The 18,733-nt window shown below is 43.1% G+C and overlaps 1 protein-coding gene across 1 annotated transcript in view; it reads right to left on the bottom strand.

The window, feature by feature from the left end:
* Nucleotides 1–18,733, bottom strand: part of sorbs2b (sorbin and SH3 domain containing 2b) — a 92,500-nt gene that overhangs the window by 42,583 nt on the left and 31,184 nt on the right. The window contains exons 6-12 of the mRNA XM_052486999.1: nucleotides 17,768–18,304; nucleotides 14,343–14,738; nucleotides 12,478–12,619; nucleotides 11,421–11,593; nucleotides 1,705–1,771; nucleotides 876–926; nucleotides 456–699 (exon numbers count right to left, since the gene is read on the bottom strand). Of these exons, the coding sequence (XP_052342959.1) occupies nucleotides 456–699; nucleotides 876–926; nucleotides 1,705–1,771; nucleotides 11,421–11,593; nucleotides 12,478–12,619; nucleotides 14,343–14,738; nucleotides 17,768–18,304 (1,610 nt within the window). The remainder of the gene's footprint in view (nucleotides 1–455; nucleotides 700–875; nucleotides 927–1,704; nucleotides 1,772–11,420; nucleotides 11,594–12,477; nucleotides 12,620–14,342; nucleotides 14,739–17,767; nucleotides 18,305–18,733) is intronic.

The raw sequence follows: 18,733 nt of genomic DNA, 5'->3' as shown, positions 1-18,733 counted from the left end.
GTGTATTTTACCCCCTTTTTCCTCCCAATTTCAATCTTGTCTCATCGCGGCAACTCTCCAACAGGCTAGGGAGATGCGAAGGTCGAGTCATGCGTCCTCCGAAACATGACCCGCCAAACCACGCTCCTTAACCAGGAAGCAAGCCACACCAGTGTATCAGAGGAAACACCGCTCAACTGGCGACCGGAGTCAGCCTGCAGGCGTCCGGCCCGCCACAAGGAGTCGCTAGAGCGTGATGAGCCAAGTAAAGCCCCCCCGGCCAAACCCTCCCCTAACCCGGACAACGCTGGGCCAATTGTGCGCTGCCCTATGGGACTCCCGGTCACGGACGGTTGTGACATAGCCTGGGATCGAACCCGGGTCTGTAGTGACGCCTCAAGCACTGCGATGCAGTACCTTAGATCGCTGCCACTCGGGAGGCCCTTGATAGGAATTTTAAAATAATTTTGTCTTACTTGTCTACCGTGCCTCTGTCCCTCTCGCGCTCCCTTTCTCGAACATGTGCCGATGAGAGTGTGGGAGGGGGTGTGGGGGGCATGGTTGAGGGCGAGGTTAAGGAATTTGTGTTCCTGAAGACATTGCACGTGCTGTTGTCAGACACACTCTTGGTCATTGGCCGGTACGTGTGGGTCTGGGGCGGAGCATGGGTCTGCAAGGACTTGGCTGGCCGATAGTCTGGGGCTGAGCGATGATGTCTATCTGTAATAACAACAGATGCGTGTGACAGATGCATCCAACAGATGCAATCCAGAATGTAGGCATGAATTCAAAGGTGAAATTTGTATGACATATGTATCTCTATCATATTCCAGGCACTCAGCACACAGACTTTTGATTCATGTGTGATTCATGTGATGAAATAATACATTTCTTACCGGTATTCACTACTGTGTGGGTGGTATTATATGGGTCCATATTTTCATTTTCTGTGATAAACACCAAAGTAGGATGATTAGCTGTGCACTGCAACTCATCGTGTAAAAGCAATGACTGTTTAGTTTGTTTTCATACAGTGATTCATTTCTTAAGCTATTCTACATGTGGTCAAAGATAATGGCAACACCATCTATGTGTAATGCATTATGAATATATTACAGGAATTATCATATTTGTATAGGCTGCTATAAGGAGCCAATTGACTGCTCATAACACATCTTCAAATGCAATATGGGTATTACAAAAGGCACCACCAATGCAGTGTGTGCAGGTATTGCTGAAATAATGAAAACAAATATGAAGCATATGGTTGTATGTCATTGTTGTCAATGTGTGTGACCCCTGACCTGTGTAATCCCTGTGGGGTCAGTACTAGCTGGCTCACATTATGCAGGAACTGCACTGTCAGATTCCCAGTAATGACATTTCTCTAAGCTGCAGACTGCTGAGCAAAGCTGCTCTATTGTCAAATAGTCAGCTGTTGTCACCCCCCCTCTCTATATGTATGTATGTATGTATATATGTATGTATGTATGTATGTATGTATGTATGTATGTATGTATGTATGTATGTATGTATGTATGTATGTATGTATGTATGTATGTATGTATGTATGTATGTATGTATGTATGTAGTTCAATGTAGGCCAATGTCACTGTAGGACTATAACTATCCCATTTAGAATCCCTTCTCCTCAGGGACTGGCCAAGTGGAGAGATGGATTAGGTGGAACTACATCCTGAAGATATTATGGAAATTAGCTCTTACCTGGTTTGTGTACCACGTGAATCTGCTTGAACATGGACTTATACCAGTCCTTTGGCCTGTCCACGGTCTTTAAGAAAAACATACAACAAAATCATAAACCCCCTCTGGACCATTTTACCAAAAATAACACCCACAAAACAAAGTAGTGAGATGTGGACACATAGAGACATCCACAGTATTAGTATACATATCAATGTATTAGATCAGGTTACCATTACATAATGAGATATACGTTGTGTTCCAAATGTCACCCTATTCCCTCTACTACAGGGCCCCGGTCAAAAGTAGTGCACTATGAAAGGAATAGGATACCATTTGGGACGTATACAAAGTGGTTGTTTGCAGGCTGGCCAATGAATCTGACCTCAGTTGGCATGCTTTTTCCCAGGGTTTCATAAAGCACCCCAGGGACAGAAAATCTATTTCTCCTCTCACAATACAGTCCTGGGACGGCCAGGCCTAGCCAGATGGCCTGCATTGATTGGAGATTAGGAACACAGTCATGATTTATAGGACGCAGCCACTTACATGTACGCTATAACATTTCACCTTTTGAGTTTTACACCAACATAAGCCTTTATTCATCTATCTATGCAAAAATCTCTCTGGTGGTGGTAGAGAACCAAAGCTACACTGTAGCTCAGAAGATAGCCTTTTTCCTGAAATATCCTTAACCACAAGCTGACAGAGAAGTCCTTGGATTATCAATAGATAACAAGTTATAAGCCCAAAGCACTAAGCTCCCTCTTGGTAGTCTAGTCTAATTTAGCAGCAAAATACACCCTACATCATGACAATGCAGAAATACGCATACAAATAAATACAGTATACAGGGTTCATACAGACAGTGGCAAGTACTTTTTCAAGTACTGATGTATATTTTCAAGGACCATCAATTTGCTATAGTTCCTATTATGCAATGGTTTCTAGTCGCCACCAGATGGCAGTATATCGCCAAAACCTCATGAAAAAAATAACTACTTACTATTCATCCCCACCTAACAAGTTCTACTCAATAATACATGTTTCACTACTTATTTACTACATACATGAGTGGTAAGTCAGGACCGATGATGTTGACTGATTTCTTTATAAGAACTGTAACTCAGTGAATCTTGGAAATTGTTGTATGTTTTTGTTCAGAGTAAATAATAATATTAAATTGTCTTTACATTGAAATTGTCTTCATATTTCACACAATTTTAGGTCCCACAGGCTGTCCCAACACATAATGACATGAAAGTGAATTCCGACAGAGTAAAAGCCCTTAGTTGATTCTAAAATTGTTGTATTCTACACCCATTTGAAGAGAAATAAGTTATTAATGTGTTTGATAAGATTAAAGACTCTCTCAGGGGGCCCTATTTACATTTTAGGGGACCCAACATGGTCCCAGGCCCCAAGTTTGGGAACCATTATACTACTAACCTCTCTCCCTGCTGGCATCAATGCTTCCTCTCTCTGTCTATCTCCTTTGCCTCTTTCATTGCAGCCTGACTCACCACTGTCTGTCTCACTACTCTCTATAAAGAAAAGGTATTTTGTTAAGAGAACTCTTTTGATTATAGCTAGCTTAATTTCAGTCAACTGCTCCTGCTCAGGTCTGCTGAGGTCAGATTCCGTGCAACGTTAGCTTCTAACTTCATCCTTCTAGCCACTTAGTTATAGCTAGCTACCTGGCTAATGACCAGAGCCCTTGAGCAATCTTGCAAGCTAGACATCTGACTGACATATCTGTGATTATTTACCGGTTGTATACTCATTCTTCGAGAGTCAGGGGGGTTGTTTGGAGGACACGGCAGAAGTTGAGGGATGCTAAATTAATTCCCATTGTCAGTGGCGTCTCGCTACTTTCCACTATAGGTCTGGATTGAGGTAGTTAGTTTCACCTCTCGGTCTATGTCGTGTGCGGAGTTTCCCATTGGACAGAGTGGCGAATGCACTGCTAACAAGGCAAATCCGGGGGAGCAGGCGAACATAATGAGCATACATTAATCATTCATGATTCCACTCGTTCGCAGAGGTAGGCGCAATTAGAACTCAGATCAAGAAGCCTTCTGAGTGTTGATCAACAATTAGAACTCAGATCACAAAGCCTTCTGAGCGTTGATCAACTATTAGAACTCAGATCAAGAAGCCTTCTGAGCGTTGATCAACAATTAGAACTCAGATCAAGAAGCCTTCTGAGCGTTGATCAACAATTAGAACTCAGATCAAGAAGCCTTCTGAGCGTTGATCAACTATTAGAACTCAGATCAAGAAGCCTTCTGAAAGTTGATCAACAATTAGAACTCAGATCAAGAAGCCTTCTGAGCGTTGATCAACTATTAGAACTCAGATCAAGAAGCCTTCTGAAAGTTGATCAACAATTAGAACTCAGATCAAGAAGCCTTCTGAGCGTTGATCAACAATTAGAACTCAGATCAAGAAGCCTTCTGAGCGTTGATCAACAATTAGAACTCAGATCAAGAAGCCTTCTGAGCATTGATCAACTATTAGAACTCAGATCAAGAAGCCTTCTGAGCATTGATCAACTATTAGAACTCAGATCAAGAAGCCTTCTGAGCGTTGATCAACTATTAGAACTCAGATCAAGAAGCCTTCTGAGCATTGATCAACTATTAGAACTCAGATCAAGAAGCCTTCTGAGCATTGATCAACTATTAGAACTCAGATCAAGCGTTGATCAACTATTAGAACTCAGATTAAGAAGCCTTCTGAGCATTGATCAACTATTAGAACTCAGATCAAGAAGCCTTCTGAGCGTTGATCAACTATTAGAACTCAGATTAAGAAGCCTTCTGAGCATTGATCAACTATTAGAACTCAGATCAAGAAAGCGTTGATCAACTATTAGAACTCAGATTAAGAAGCCTTCTGAGCATTGATCAACTATTAGAACTCAGATCAAGAAGCCTTCTGAGCGTTGATCAACTATTAGAACTCAGATTAAGAAGCCTTCTGAGCATTGATCAACTATTAGAACTCAGATCAAGAAGCCTTCTGAGCGTTGATCAACTATTAGAACTCAGATTAAGAAGCCTTCTGAGCATTGATCAACTATTAGAACTCAGATCAAGAAGCCTTCTGAGCATTGATCAACAATTGAACTCAGCATTGATCAACTATTAGAATTAGAACTCAGATCAAGAAGCCTTCTGAGCATTGATCAACTATTAGAACTCAGATCAAGAAGCCTTCTGAGCATTGATCAACTATTAGAACTCAGATCAAGAAGCCTTCTGAGCGTTGATCAACAATTAGAACTCAGATCAAGAAGCCTTCTGAGCGTTGATCAACAATTAGAACTCAGATCAAGAAAGCCTTCTGAGCATTGATCAACTATTAGAACTCAGATCAAGAAACCTTCTGAGCATTGATCAACTATTAGAACTCAGATCAAGAAGCCTTCTGAGCGTTGATCAACTATTAGAACTCAGATCAAGAAGCCTTCTGAGCATTGATCAACTATTAGAACTCAGATCAAGAAGCCTTCTGAGCATTGATCAACTATTAGAACTCAGATCAAGAAGCCTTCTGAGCGTTGATCAACTATTAGAACTCAGATCAAGAAGATCAACTATTAGAACTCAGATCAAGAAGCCTTCTGAGCATTGATCAACTATTAGAACTCAGATCAAGAATTGCAACTATTAGAACTCAGATCAAGAAGCCTTCTGAGCGTTGATCAACTATTAGAACTCAGATCAAGAAGCCTTCTGAGCATTGATCAACTATTAGAACTCAGATCAAGAAGCCTTCTGAGCATTGATCAACTATTAGAACTCAGATCAAGAAGCCTTCTGAGCGTTGATCAACTATTAGAACTCAGATCAAGAAGCCTTCTGAGCATTGATCAACTATTAGAACTCAGATCAAGAAGCCTTCTGAGCATTGATCAACTATTAGAACTCAGATCAAGAAGCCTTCTGAGCGTTGATCAACTATTAGAACTCAGATCAAGAAGCCTTCTGAGCGTTGATCAACTATTAGAACTCAGATCAAGAAGCCTTCTGAGCATTGATCAACTATTAGAACTCAGATCAAGAAGCCTTCTGAGCGTTGATCAACTATTAGAACTCAGATCAAGAAGCCTTCTGAGCGTTGATCAACTATTAGAACTCAGATCAAGAAGCCTTCTGAGCGTTGATCAACTATTAGAACTCAGATCAAGAAGCCTTCTGAGCATTGATCAACTATTAGAACTCAGATCAACGTTGATCAACTATTAGAACTCAGATCAAGAAGCCTTCTGAGCATTGATCAACTATTAGAACTCAGATGAGCCTTCTGAGCGTTGATCAACTATTAGAACTCAGATCAAGAAGCCTTCTGAGCATTGATCAACTATTAGAACTCAGATCAAGAAGCCTTCTGAGCATTGATCAACTATTAGAACTCAGATCAAGAAGCCTTCTGAGCGTTGATCAACTATTAGAACTCAGATCAAGAAGCCTTCTGAGCATTGATCAACTATTAGAACTCAGATCAAGAAGCCTTCTGAGCATTGATCAACTATTAGAACTCAGATCAAGAAGCCTTCTGAGCGTTGATCAACTATTAGAACTCAGATCAAGAAGCCTTCTGAGCGTTGATCAACTATTAGAACTCAGATCAAGAAGCCTTCTGAGCGTTGATCAACTATTAGAACTCAGATCAAGAAGCCTTCTGAGCGTTGATCAACTATTAGAACTCAGATCAAGAAGCCTTCTGAGCGTTGATCAACTATTAGAACTCAGATCAAGAAGCCTTCTGAGCGTTGATCAACTATTAGAACTCAGATCAAGAAGCCTTCTGAGCGTTGATCAACTATTAGAACTCAGATCAAGAAGCCTTCTGAGCGTTGATCAACTATTAGAACTCAGATCAAGAAGCCTTCTGAGCATTGATCAACTATTAGAACTCAGATCAAGAAGCCTTCTGAGCATTGATCAACTATTAGAACTCAGATCAAGAAGCCTTCTGAGCATTGATCAACTATTAGAACTCAGATCAAGAAGCCTTCTGAGCGTTGATCAACTATTAGAACTCAGATCAAGAAGCCTTCTGAGCGTTGATCAACTATTAGAACTCAGATCAAGAAGCCTTCTGAGCGTTGATCAACTATTAGAACTCAGATCAAGAAGCCTTCTGAGCATTGATCAACTATTAGAACTCAGATCAAGAAGCCTTCTGAGCGTTGATCAACTATTAGAACTCAGATCAAGAAGCCTTCTGAGCGTTGATCAACTATTAGAACTCAGATCAAGAAGCCTTCTGAGCATTGATCAACTATTAGAACTCAGATCAAGAAGCCTTCTGAGCATTGATCAACTATTAGAACTCAGATCAAGCCTTCTGAGCATTGATCAACTATTAGAACTCAGATCAAGAAGCCTTCTGAGCATTGATCAACTATTAGAACTCAGATCAAGAAGCCTTCTGAGCATTGATCAACTATTAGAACTCAGATCAAGAAGCCTTCTGAGCATTGATCAACTATTAGAACTCAGATCAAGAAGCCTTCTGAGCATTGATCAACTATTAGAACTCAGATCAAGAAGCCTTCTGAGCATTGATCAACTATTAGAACTCAGATCAAGAAGCCTTCTGAGCATTGATCAACTATTAGAACTCAGATCAAGAAGCCTTCTGAGCATTGATCAACTATTAGAACTCAGATCAAGAAGCCTTCTGAGCATTGATCAACTATTAGAATTAGAACTCAGATCAACTAAGCCTTCTGAGCATTGATCAACTATTAGAACTCAGATCAAGAAGCCTTCTGAGCATTGATCAACTATTAGAACTCAGATCAAGCCTTCTGAGCATTGATCAACTATTAGAACTCAAGCATTGATCAACTATTAGAACTCAGATCAAGAAGCCATTTCTGAGCAAGAAGCCTTTGATCAACAATTAGAACTCAGATCAAGAAGCCTTCTGAGCATTGATCAACTATTAGAACTCAGATCAAGAAGCCTTCTGCGCATTGATCAACTATTAGAACTCAGATCAAGAAGCCTTCTGAGCATTGATCAACTATTAGAACTCAGATCAAGAAGCCTTCTGAGCATTGATCAACTATTAGAACTCAGATCAAGAAGCCTTCTGAGCATTGATCAACTATTAGAACTCAGATCAAGAAGCCTTCTGAGCATTGATCAACTATTAGAACTCAGATCAAGCATTGATCAACTATTAGAACTCAGATCAAGAAGCCTTCTGAGCATTGATCAACTATTAGAACTCAGATAATTGAAGCTGAGCATTGATCAACTATTAGAACTCAGATCAAGAAGCCTTCTGAGCATTGATCAACTATTAGAACTCAGATCAAAAGCCTTCTGAGCATTGATCAACTATTAGAACTCAGATCAAGAAGCCTTCTGAGCATTGATCAACTATTAGAACTCAGATGCCTTCTGAGCATTGATCAACTTTAGAACTCAGATCAAGAAGCCTTCTGAGCGTTGATCAACTATTAGAACTCAGATCAAGAAGCCTTCTGAGCATTGATCAACTATTAGAACTCAGATCAAGAAGCCTTCTGAGCATTGATCAACTATTAGAACTCAGATCAAGAAGCCTTCTGAGCATTGATCAACTATTAGAACTCAGATCAAGAAGCCTTCTGAGCATTGATCAACTATTAGAACTCAGATCAAGAAGCCTTCTGAGCATTGATCAACTATTAGAACTCAGATCAAGAAGCCTTCTGAGCATTGATCAACTATTAGAACTCAGATCAAGAAGCCTTCTGAGCGTTGATCAACTATTAGAACTCAGATCAAGAAGCCTTCTGAGCGTTGATCAACAATTAGAACTCAGATCAAGAAGCCTCTGAGCATTGATCAACTATTAGAACTCAGATCAAGAAACATTGATCAACTATTAGAACTCAGATCAAGAAGCCTTCTGAGCGTTGATCAACTATTAGAACTCAGATCAAGAAGCCTTCTGAGCATTGATCAACTATTAGAACTCAGATCAATTAGAACTCAGATCAAGAAGCCTTCTGAGCATTGATCAACTATTAGAACTCAGATCAAGAAGCCTTCTGAGCATTGATCAACTATTAGAACTCAGATCAAGAAGCCTTCTGAGCGTTGATCAACTATTAGAACTCAGATCAAGAAGCCTTCTGAGCGTTGATCAACTATTAGAACTCAGATCAAGAAGCCTTCTGAGCGTTGATCAACTATTAGAACTCAGATCAAGAAGCCTTCTGAGCGTTGATCAGCATTGATAGAACTCAGATCAAGAAGCCTTTTTAGAATCAGATCAAGAAGCCTTCTGAGCATTGATCAACTATTAGAACTCAGATCAAGAAGCCTTCTGAGCATTGATCAACTATTAGAACTCAGATCAAGAAGCCTTCTGAGCGTTGATCAACTATTAGAACTCAGATCAAGAAGCCTTCTGAGCGTTGATCAACTATTAGAACTCAGATCAAGAAGCCTTCTGAGCGTTGATCAACTATTAGAACTCAGATCAAGAAGCCTTCTGAGCATTGATCAACTATTAGAACTCAGATCAAGAAGCCTTCTGAGCATTGATCAACTATTAGAACTCAGATCAAGAAGCCTTCTGAGCATTGATCAACTATTAGAACTCAGATCAAGAAGCCTTCTGAGCGTTGATCAACTATTAGAACTCAGATCAAGAAGCCTTCTGAGCATTGATCAACTATTAGAACTCAGATCAAGAAGCCTTCTGAGCATTGATCAACTATTAGAACTCAGATCAAGAAGCCTTCTGAGCATTGATCAACTATTCAGAACGTTGATCAGATCAAGAAGCCTTCTGAGCATTGATCAACTATTAGAACTCAGATCAAGAAGCCTTCTGAGCATTGATCAACTATTAGAACTCAGATCAAGAAGCCTTCTGAGCATTGATCAACTATTAGAACTCAGATCAAGAAGCCTTCTGAGCATTGATCAACTATTAGAACTCAGATCAAGAAGCCTTCTGAGCATTGATCAACTATTAGAACTCAGATCAAGAAGCCTTCTGAGCATTGATCAACTATTAGAACTCAGATCAAGAAGCCTTCTGAGCGTTGATCAACTATTAGAACTCAGATCAAGAAGCCTTCTGAGCATTGATCAACTATTAGAACTCAGATCAAGAAGCCTTCTGAGCATTGATCAACTATTAGAACTCAGATCAAGAAGCCTTCTGAGCGTTGATCAACTATTAGAACTCAGATCAAGAAGCCTTCTGAGCATTGATCAACTATTAGAACTCAGATCAAGAAGCCTTCTGAGCATTGATCAACTATTAGAACTCAGATCAAGAAGCCTTCTGAGCTATTAGAACTTGATCAACTATTAGAACTCAGATCAAGAAGCCTTCTGAGCGTTGATCAACTATTAGAACTCAGATCAAGAAGCCTTCTGAGCATTGATCAACTATTCTCAGATAGCCTTCTGAGCTTTGATCAACTATTAGAACTCAGATCAAGAAGCCTTCTGAGCGTTGATCAACTATTAGAACTCAGATCAAGAAGCCTTCTGAGCATTGATCAACAATTAGAACTCAGATCAAGAAGCCTTCTGAGCGTTGATCAACTATTAGAACTCAGATCAAGAAGCCTTCTGAGCGTTGATCAACTATTAGAACTCAGATCAAGAAGCCTTCTGAGCATTGATCAACTATTAGAACTCAGATCAAGAAGCCTTCTGAGCATTGATCAACTATTAGAACTCAGATCAAGAAGCCTTCTGAGCGTTGAGCAATAATAATAGTAATAAGTGAAATAATGATAATTAAATTAAATTAATTAAAAAGGTGCGTAAACACTATTTCACAAATAAAAAGGTGTGTTTATCCTCCACTACATCCCAGGCTGGGTCTGGCAAAACCCATTCATAAACATCAATATCTTGCCAGGCAGGCTTGTATCTACATTTGCCTAACATTTTAGCTATCGATTTTTTGATTTCACCTAATCAGTCAGTTCTGTACCTGCCTGGGCTGAGGGGCAGTGTGGGTGGAATGAGCGAGCTCCCCTGGCAAACACAGCACAAAACACATGAGGAAATAAAACTCTGTAGTCTGCCTGGAAATGTATTCGTAGGACCAATATATTTTTGTAATGTTTTTCATGTTAAAATATTTGATCATTTTCTGTTCTCCTCTCATTTTAATTCAAGTACTTTTCAAGTATCAACTTGAGAAAACGTCTGATTTTCAAGGTATTCCATTACTTGAATTTCAGAGTGCCAAATTCAAGTACTTTAAGCACCTCAAGTACCTTGTGAACCCTGGTATGAAATAGAGGTAAGCCCTATCCTCCACTGTAGTAGCAGTATACTCTGTGTGTCCCAAATGGCACCATATTCCCTATATACCCTATTCCCTGTATACCCTATTACCCTATTCACTATATAGCCTATTCCCTATATGGTCTATTCCCTATTTAGCCTATTCCCTATATAGCCTATTCCCTATATATCCTATTCCCGATATAGCCTATTCCCTATTCCCTATTTAGCCTATTTAGGCGATTCCCTATATATCCTATTCCCTATGTAGTCTATTCCCTATATAGCCTATTCCCTATATATCCTATTCCCTATATAGCCTATTCCCTATATATCCTATTCCCTATATATCCTATTCCCTATATAGCCTATTCACTATATATCCTATTCCCTATATAGCCTATTCCCTATATATCATATTCTCTATATAGGGTTCCATTTGGGACACATTCTTTGTCAACTCACCGTTCTGATGGCGATGGGGATGCCAGACTCATCCACAGGGCCGATGCCTGCGTGGTGAGGGGCTTTCCCCCCCTCGCCTCCCCTTGGGGCTCCTGGTACCTCCTGGTACTCCTCCTCTGCTGGGGTGGCGGGGGGAGGGCGGCTCATACGGGGGTAGCCTGGGGAGCGGACCTCTGCCAGACAGGAGAAATGGGGAAGGAGAGAGAAGGTGAGGAGGAGGGAGGAGTGGGAAAGAAGAGACAAACCATGCCTACTGTACACTATTGCAGACAGACAGACAGACAGACAGACAGACAGACAGACAGACAGACAGACAGACAGACAGACAGACAGACAGACAGACAGACAGACAGACAGACAGACAGACAGACAGACAGTCAGTCAGTCAGTCAGTCAGTGTCCCAGAGAGCGAGGTTGGTAGACAGTAAACACTGATGAGTAAAGGTAAACCAACAACTCTCTGGTAAAGGTAAACCTCCTCTCCACACACACAGAGGAAAACACATATCTTATTTCTTCTAGGACATGCTGAACTAGATCCTTCCCAGGAGACTATAATAGTGAAGAGAGAAAGAAAGATAGGACAAAAACAAGAGAGAGCCTGGTCTCAGCCACTCTAATCCCCTCCCTCAGATTAGAGCTTTAATCTGCGTCACTTGGCCACTGGGATTTCAGAGATCACTGGACGCAGACGAGGGAGCACACACCACCTCTCTTCTCTCTTCCCCTCTTCCCCCTCGCTCTCTACCTCACACTAGACACTCCAGCTAGCGTCGGGCTGTGATTCTTCTCTAGTTAGAGCTCTATTAGTGCATGGGAGCACTAGCAGGACTGACACACTCAGTTAACAATGGGAGTGAGTGAGAGGCTGTAAATTTACTAGCGCCTGCACAGGCTACACTCTGCTGCACTGCCGACTGAAGCCCTTTTGCCAAGGGGAAAATGACCTTGGAGAGTTGTGTGTGTATGTGTGTCTGTGTGTGTCTAAGTCGATCACTGATTTACAGCAGGTTTCAAGACGGGAAGTAAACTGATAGAGCTATCAAGCAGTACTCACCTGCACTCCTGGCCTGTGTTAAGAGGCCAAGGCTGGGGCTGAGTGAGGGAGGAGGGGGGTAGGACATAGGGGAGAAGGGCCTCTGGAGGTGACTGTAGGAGCTGCCCGTGATCCCGCCATTCCCATTCACTGCCATGTAGTTCTGAGACACAGCGATAGCGAGAGAGAAAGAGAGAGACAGAGAGAGAGAGAGAGAGAGACAGAGAGAGGGAGAGAGAGAGAGAGAGAGAGAGAGAGAGAGAGAGAGAGAGAGAGAGAGAGAGAGAGAGACGAGAGAGAGCGAGAGAGAGAGAGAGACAGAGAGACAGAGAGACAGAGCAGAGAGAGAGAGAGAGCGAGAGAGAGAGAGAGAGAGAGAGAGAGCGAGAGAGAGAGGAGAGAGACAGAGACAGAGAGACAGAGAGACAGAGAGACAGAGAGAGAGAGACAGAGAGAGAGAGCGAGAGAGAGAGCGAGAGAGACAGAGAGACAGAGAGAGACAGAGAGAGAGAGAGAGAGAGAGAGAGCGAGAGAGAGGGAGAGAGACAGAGAGACAGAGAGAGAGAGAGAGAGACAGAGAGAGACAGAGAGAGACAGAGAGACAGAGAGACAGAGAGAGAGACAGAAGAGAGAGCGAGAGAGAGAGAGAGCGAGAGAGAGCGAGAGAGACAGCGAGAGAGACAGAGAGAGAGAGAGACAGAAGAGACAGAGAGACAGAGAGAGAGAGAGCGAGAGAGAGCGAGAGAGAGCGAGAGAGAGCGAGAGAGACAGAGCGAGAGAGAGAGAGAGAGAGCGAGAGCAGAGAGAGAGAGCGAGAGAGAGCGAGAGAGAGAGAGAGTGAGAGAGAGAGAGACAGAGAGACAGAGAGACAGAGAGACAGAGAGAGACAGAGAGCGAGAGAGAGAGAGCGAGAGAGACAGAGCGAGAGAGCGAGAGAGAGCGAGAGCGAGAGAGCAGAGCGAGAGAGAGCGAGAGCGAGAGAGAGTGAGAGAGAGCAGAGAGAGAGAGACAGAGAGAGAGAGACAGAAGAGAGAGCGAGAGAGAGCGAGAGAGAGAGACAGAGAGCGAGAGAGAGAGAGAGAGAGAGAGAGAGAGAGAGAGAGAGAGAGAGAGAGAGAGAGAGAATTAATATACAATAGAATAATCACCAGTAGCTTAGTAAACAAACAAAGAAAGAAAGGAATGAAGAGACTGAAATTCATCGCCGTTTAAGAAGTCAGGGACAGAGAATATGTCATGGACAAACAGTGTTTGGTTATCTGTCATATTGATTAGAAAAAAGAAAGCATTAAAAATGCTACAAACACTGTAAAGGGACAATAGAATAACCAGCCACAAACATGGAATTGACAAGGTTTTCAGAAGGGAAGCTGGGTTAACTGGGTTGGGTTAAAACACAAGCTCTGGATTGATTAAAAGGAACAAGGCTGGTGTAACCATGGTTTAGTTACACTGTAGTTGACTTGTTTTCCACGACTGTAACTGTTGGGTAAGGTAAAATAAGGGAAGATGTAACATAATGGGGCATAATGAAAACATGATATGAACCCATAATGTCTGGCACATTCAGATATTGTGTTAAAACTGAACAATTATAGTAAGTCGAGAGAAGCTGTGGAACTAATGTCATTAGTCGTTAACCTGAGAGAGCATTAAGTACAGTAACACAAAACAGAGGAGCTGTTAAGCTGCTGTTTAGGATGGAGAGGCACAACAGTTCACATCAGGTGAAGAGGGGAGAGAATATCAACCACTCAACCCAAGAGGATGGAGTCTGGTTAGTGTCTCAGGACTAAACTTCAGAAGAAAGATTTGAACAGTCAGGGAGGAGAGGTTGCAGGGAGAGGGGTGAGCTCAGGTCAGGTAGATAGCAGGTGAATAGTTACATTAGCGACGGTGGTGGTGTAGGTAGTGGCAGTGAGCGCAGTGTCGTCGGTGATGGCCGACGTCTGGCTGAGGGTGGGCGAGGGCGTTTGAGAACTCCTGTCGGTGGCACACAGCAGGGCAAAGTGCTGCAGCTCTTCCTCCAGAACGGCATTGGACAAATCACTGTAGGAGCAGCTGAGGACCGAGCTGGCCCCGCTCTGGCTGGGCTCGGGGTTGGAGGGGCCCTGGGGGGGCAGGGAGTGGGTCCGGGGACCCACCGGGACTGGTGGGGGGTGGCTGGGGGACTTTGAGGGGTCAGATGAGAGACGTATATGAAAGGGCCTGTTTAGGGGGGGCTGGTAGGCTGGCAGTGTCGGTTCAGGAGATGTCTTTCTGTGTGGGGGTCTCGGAGGGACCTGAAGTTAGAGATGAACGTGGAGAAAATACTTTAGAGTGAAACATAGCACACACACTGCAGTGACGGCTCTTAGAGTGAAACATAGCACACACACTGCAGTGACGGCTCTTAGAGAAAAAACATAGCACACACACTGCAGTGACGGCTCTTAGAGTGAAACATAGCACACACACTGCAGTGACGGCTCTTAGAGATAAAACATAGCACACACACTGCAGTGACGGCTCTTAGAGAAAAAACATAGCACACACACTGCAGTGACGGCTCTTAGAGAAAAAACATAGCACACACACTGCAGTGACGGCTCTTAGAGTGAAACATAGCACACACACTGCAGTGACGGCTCTTAGAGTGAAACATAGTACACACACTGCAGTGACGGCTCTTAGAGTGAAACATAGCACACACACTGCAGTGACGGCTCTTAGAGTGAAACATAGTACACACTGCAGTGACGGCTCTTAGAGAAAAAACATAGCACACACACTGCAGTGACGGCTCTTAGAGAAAAAACATAGCACACACACTGCAGTGACTGAGAAAAACATAGTACACACACTGCAGTGACGGCTCTTAGAGAAAAACATAGTACACACACTGCAGTGACGGCTCTTAGAGTGAAACATAGCACACACACTGCAGGGACGGCTCTAGAGTGAAACATAGCACACACACTGCAGTGACGGCTCTTAGAGTGAAACATAGTACAAAACATAGTGAAACATAGCACACACACTGCAGGGACGGCTCTTAGAGTGAAACATAGCACACACACTGCAGTGACGGCTCTTAGAGTGAAACATAGTACACACTGCAGTGACGGCTCTTAGAGTGAAACATAGCACACACACTGCAGTGACGGCTCTTAGAGAAAAAACATAGCACACACACTGCAGTGACGGCTCTTAGAGTGAAACATAGTACACACACTGCAGTGACGGCTCTAAGAGAAAAAACATAGCACACACACTGCAGTGACGGCTCTTAGAGTGAAACATAGTACACACACTGCAGTGACGGCTCTTAGAGTAAAAACATAGCACACACACTGCAGTGATGGCTCCTAGAGTGAAACATAGTACACACACTGCAGTGACGACTCTTAGAGTGAAACATAGTACACACACTGCAGTGACGGCTCTTAGAGTGAAACATAGCACACACACTGCAGTGACGGCTCTTAGAGTGAAACATAGCACACACACTGCAGTGAGTGAAACATAGTACACACACTGCAGTGACAGAGTGAAACATAGTACACACACTGCAGTGACGGCTCTTAGAGTAAAAACATAGCACACACACTGCAGTGATGGCACTAGAGTGAAACATAGTACACACACTGCAGTGACGACTCTTAGAGAAAAAACATAGCACACACACTGCAGTGACGGTTCTTAGAGAAAAAACATAGCACACACACTGCAGTGACGGCTCTTAGAGAAAAACATAGCACACACACTGCAGTGACGGCTCTTAGAGTGAAACATAGCACACACACTGCAGTGACGGCGCTTAGAGAAAAAACATAGCACACACACTGCAGTGACGGCTCTTAGAGAAAAAACAAAGCACACACACTGCAGTGACGGCCGTAGAGAAAAAACATAGCACACACTGCAGTGACGGCTCTTAGAGAAAAAACATAGCACACACACTGCAGTGACGGCTCTTAGAGTGAAACATAGTACACACACTGCAGTGACGGCTCTTAGAGTGAAACATAGTACACACACTGCAGTGACGGCTCTTAGAGTGAAACATAGTACACACACTGCAGTGACGGCTCTTAGAGAAAAAACATAGCACACACACTGCAGTGACGGCTCTTAGAGTGAAACATAGTACACACACTGCAGTGACGGCTCTTAGAGTGAAACATAGCACACACACTGCAGTGACGGCTCTTAGAGTGAAACATAGCACACACACTGCAGTGACGGCTCTTAGAGTGAAACATAGTACACACACTGCAGTGACGGCTCTTAGAGAAAAAACATAGCACACACACTGCAGTGACGGCTCTTAGAGTAAAAACATAGCACACACACTGCAGTGACGGCTCCTAGAGTGAAACATAGCACACACACTGCAGTGACGGCTCTTAGAGTGAGACATAGTACACACACTGCAGTGACGGCTCTTAGAGTGAGACATAGTACACACACTGCAGTGACGGCTCTTAGAGTGAGACATAGTACACACACTGCAGTGACAGCTCTTAGAGTGAGATAGGAGGTGAAGAGAGAGAAGAGGTTATGTTTAAATAAAGCCAGGTGGAGCTCTGGTTCCTGAGAGAGATAGGAGATAGGAGGTGAAGAGAGAGAGAAGAGGTTATGTTTAAATAAAGCCAGGTGGAGCTCTGGTTCCTGAGAGAGATAGGAGATAGGAGGTGAAGAGAGAGAGAAGAGGTTATGTTTAAATAAAGCCAGGTGGAGCTCTGGTTCCTGAGAGAGATAGGAGATAGGAGGTGAAGAGAGAGAGAAGAGGTTATGTTTAAGTAAAGCCAGGTGGAGCTCTGGTTCCTGAGAGAAGAAGGAAAGGTGCTGTCTCCTAGTTAGTTTGAGTTCAAATCTAATGTTGGGGAACTGATCCAGTTGTAATAACAACAATACAACACATTTGGTTTCCTACAAAACCCTTTGCTGCAGACATATAATAATGCTGCATTAATGTAAGGATTAGGTCTCAGACACAGACATGCAAATCATTTCTTTGCCATTTCCTAAGGCTTATCATAAATAAATCCATAGTTTTCAAAGGCACTATTGCATCAGGTCTAATTACCATAATCACTATGAAATTGCAAACTCACTAACGAGCTATTGAAACCTCAGTGTGCTCCAGGGCAGACATGATAAACTACTTGTCAGACACAAAAATACATGCAGTGCTGGAGAAACTAGCTACTATGAACTACTGACTGGTGAAGGGTGTCTGCTACTGGTACTTTGTATGGTTGTGAGTGACAGAGCATTAGAAGAAAATGGGATGGTTCAGTCAGTAAAAACTAGAAAAGGTTTATACCACTTGTCGGCCTGCAGGGGGAAAGAGCAGGAGAGCCATCCCTGTGTCCTGGGGTCCTGTCCACGGGGGCTCTGCTGAGGGGAGGGTGTACTGGCAGAGCAGGGGCACTGTGACCACCAGGGGAGTGGGTGGGGTGATGCGGATAGACAGCGAGGAGGTGTGTCTCTCTCTCTGGGGGAGGGGTGGCTTGTCTTTAAGGACAGGCTCATGGTGGGGGTATGTACCAGGGGTGTAAGAGCTCTCAGTAACTTGCAACGGGGTTAGTCTTGGGGAGACCATGCCGGATCCCTGTGGTTGACTGTAGACAGATTGGGAGGAGCTACTGGTGCTTGGTACAGTTAACCTGGTGTTGGGGTTGAGAGAGGTGTTCTCTGGGCAGTGTGAATAGGAGGACATGGTTCCTGAGGAGTGGGACCGGTGCCTAAGGACCAGTGAGCTAGAGGAACATTCACCAGGGCCAGGTAGAGGAGGGCAGTAGGATGAGGGGGAACTGCCAACAGGGCTCAGGTGAGAGCTATGACTGGGAGGAGGTGGGGCCTTACTCAGCCAAGGCATTCCAAAACATTCACAGAAGAGAGACAGACAACATACAAATACATTATTAAAGGCATTGTAATGTCTTCTGTTGAGACAAATAATACCTGTACTGTGGCTATCAGTGTTTCTTTAAAGAGAAAGCTATTTCTGAGCGATCTGAGTCAGAATGTTTTTTTTATGGCAGAAAACCTTCTCTCTAACCTTAACAGGTTGGGTGGTTATACAGTGCATTTGCCCTTAAATGTCAACAAGTAGTCCATTTGAAAGAGTGGTTTTGTAAACAAAAACTAGCTCAGTTTAGCAGCAAAGACTGGCCTTGACCAGCTAAAAGCACCAGGCAGTACAGAATACACAACAGCTTCCAGATAAAACAGAACCTTTTATCAAGGGCCCCTCAGAGCCTTTCTGATGCTTCTGTAGATAATTCAA

This window comes from Oncorhynchus keta, chromosome 30, assembly GCF_023373465.1.
Source record: "Oncorhynchus keta strain PuntledgeMale-10-30-2019 chromosome 30, Oket_V2, whole genome shotgun sequence".
Taxonomy (NCBI): domain Eukaryota; kingdom Metazoa; phylum Chordata; class Actinopteri; order Salmoniformes; family Salmonidae; genus Oncorhynchus; species Oncorhynchus keta.
This window is presented reverse-complemented; position numbering and strand designations above follow the sequence as displayed.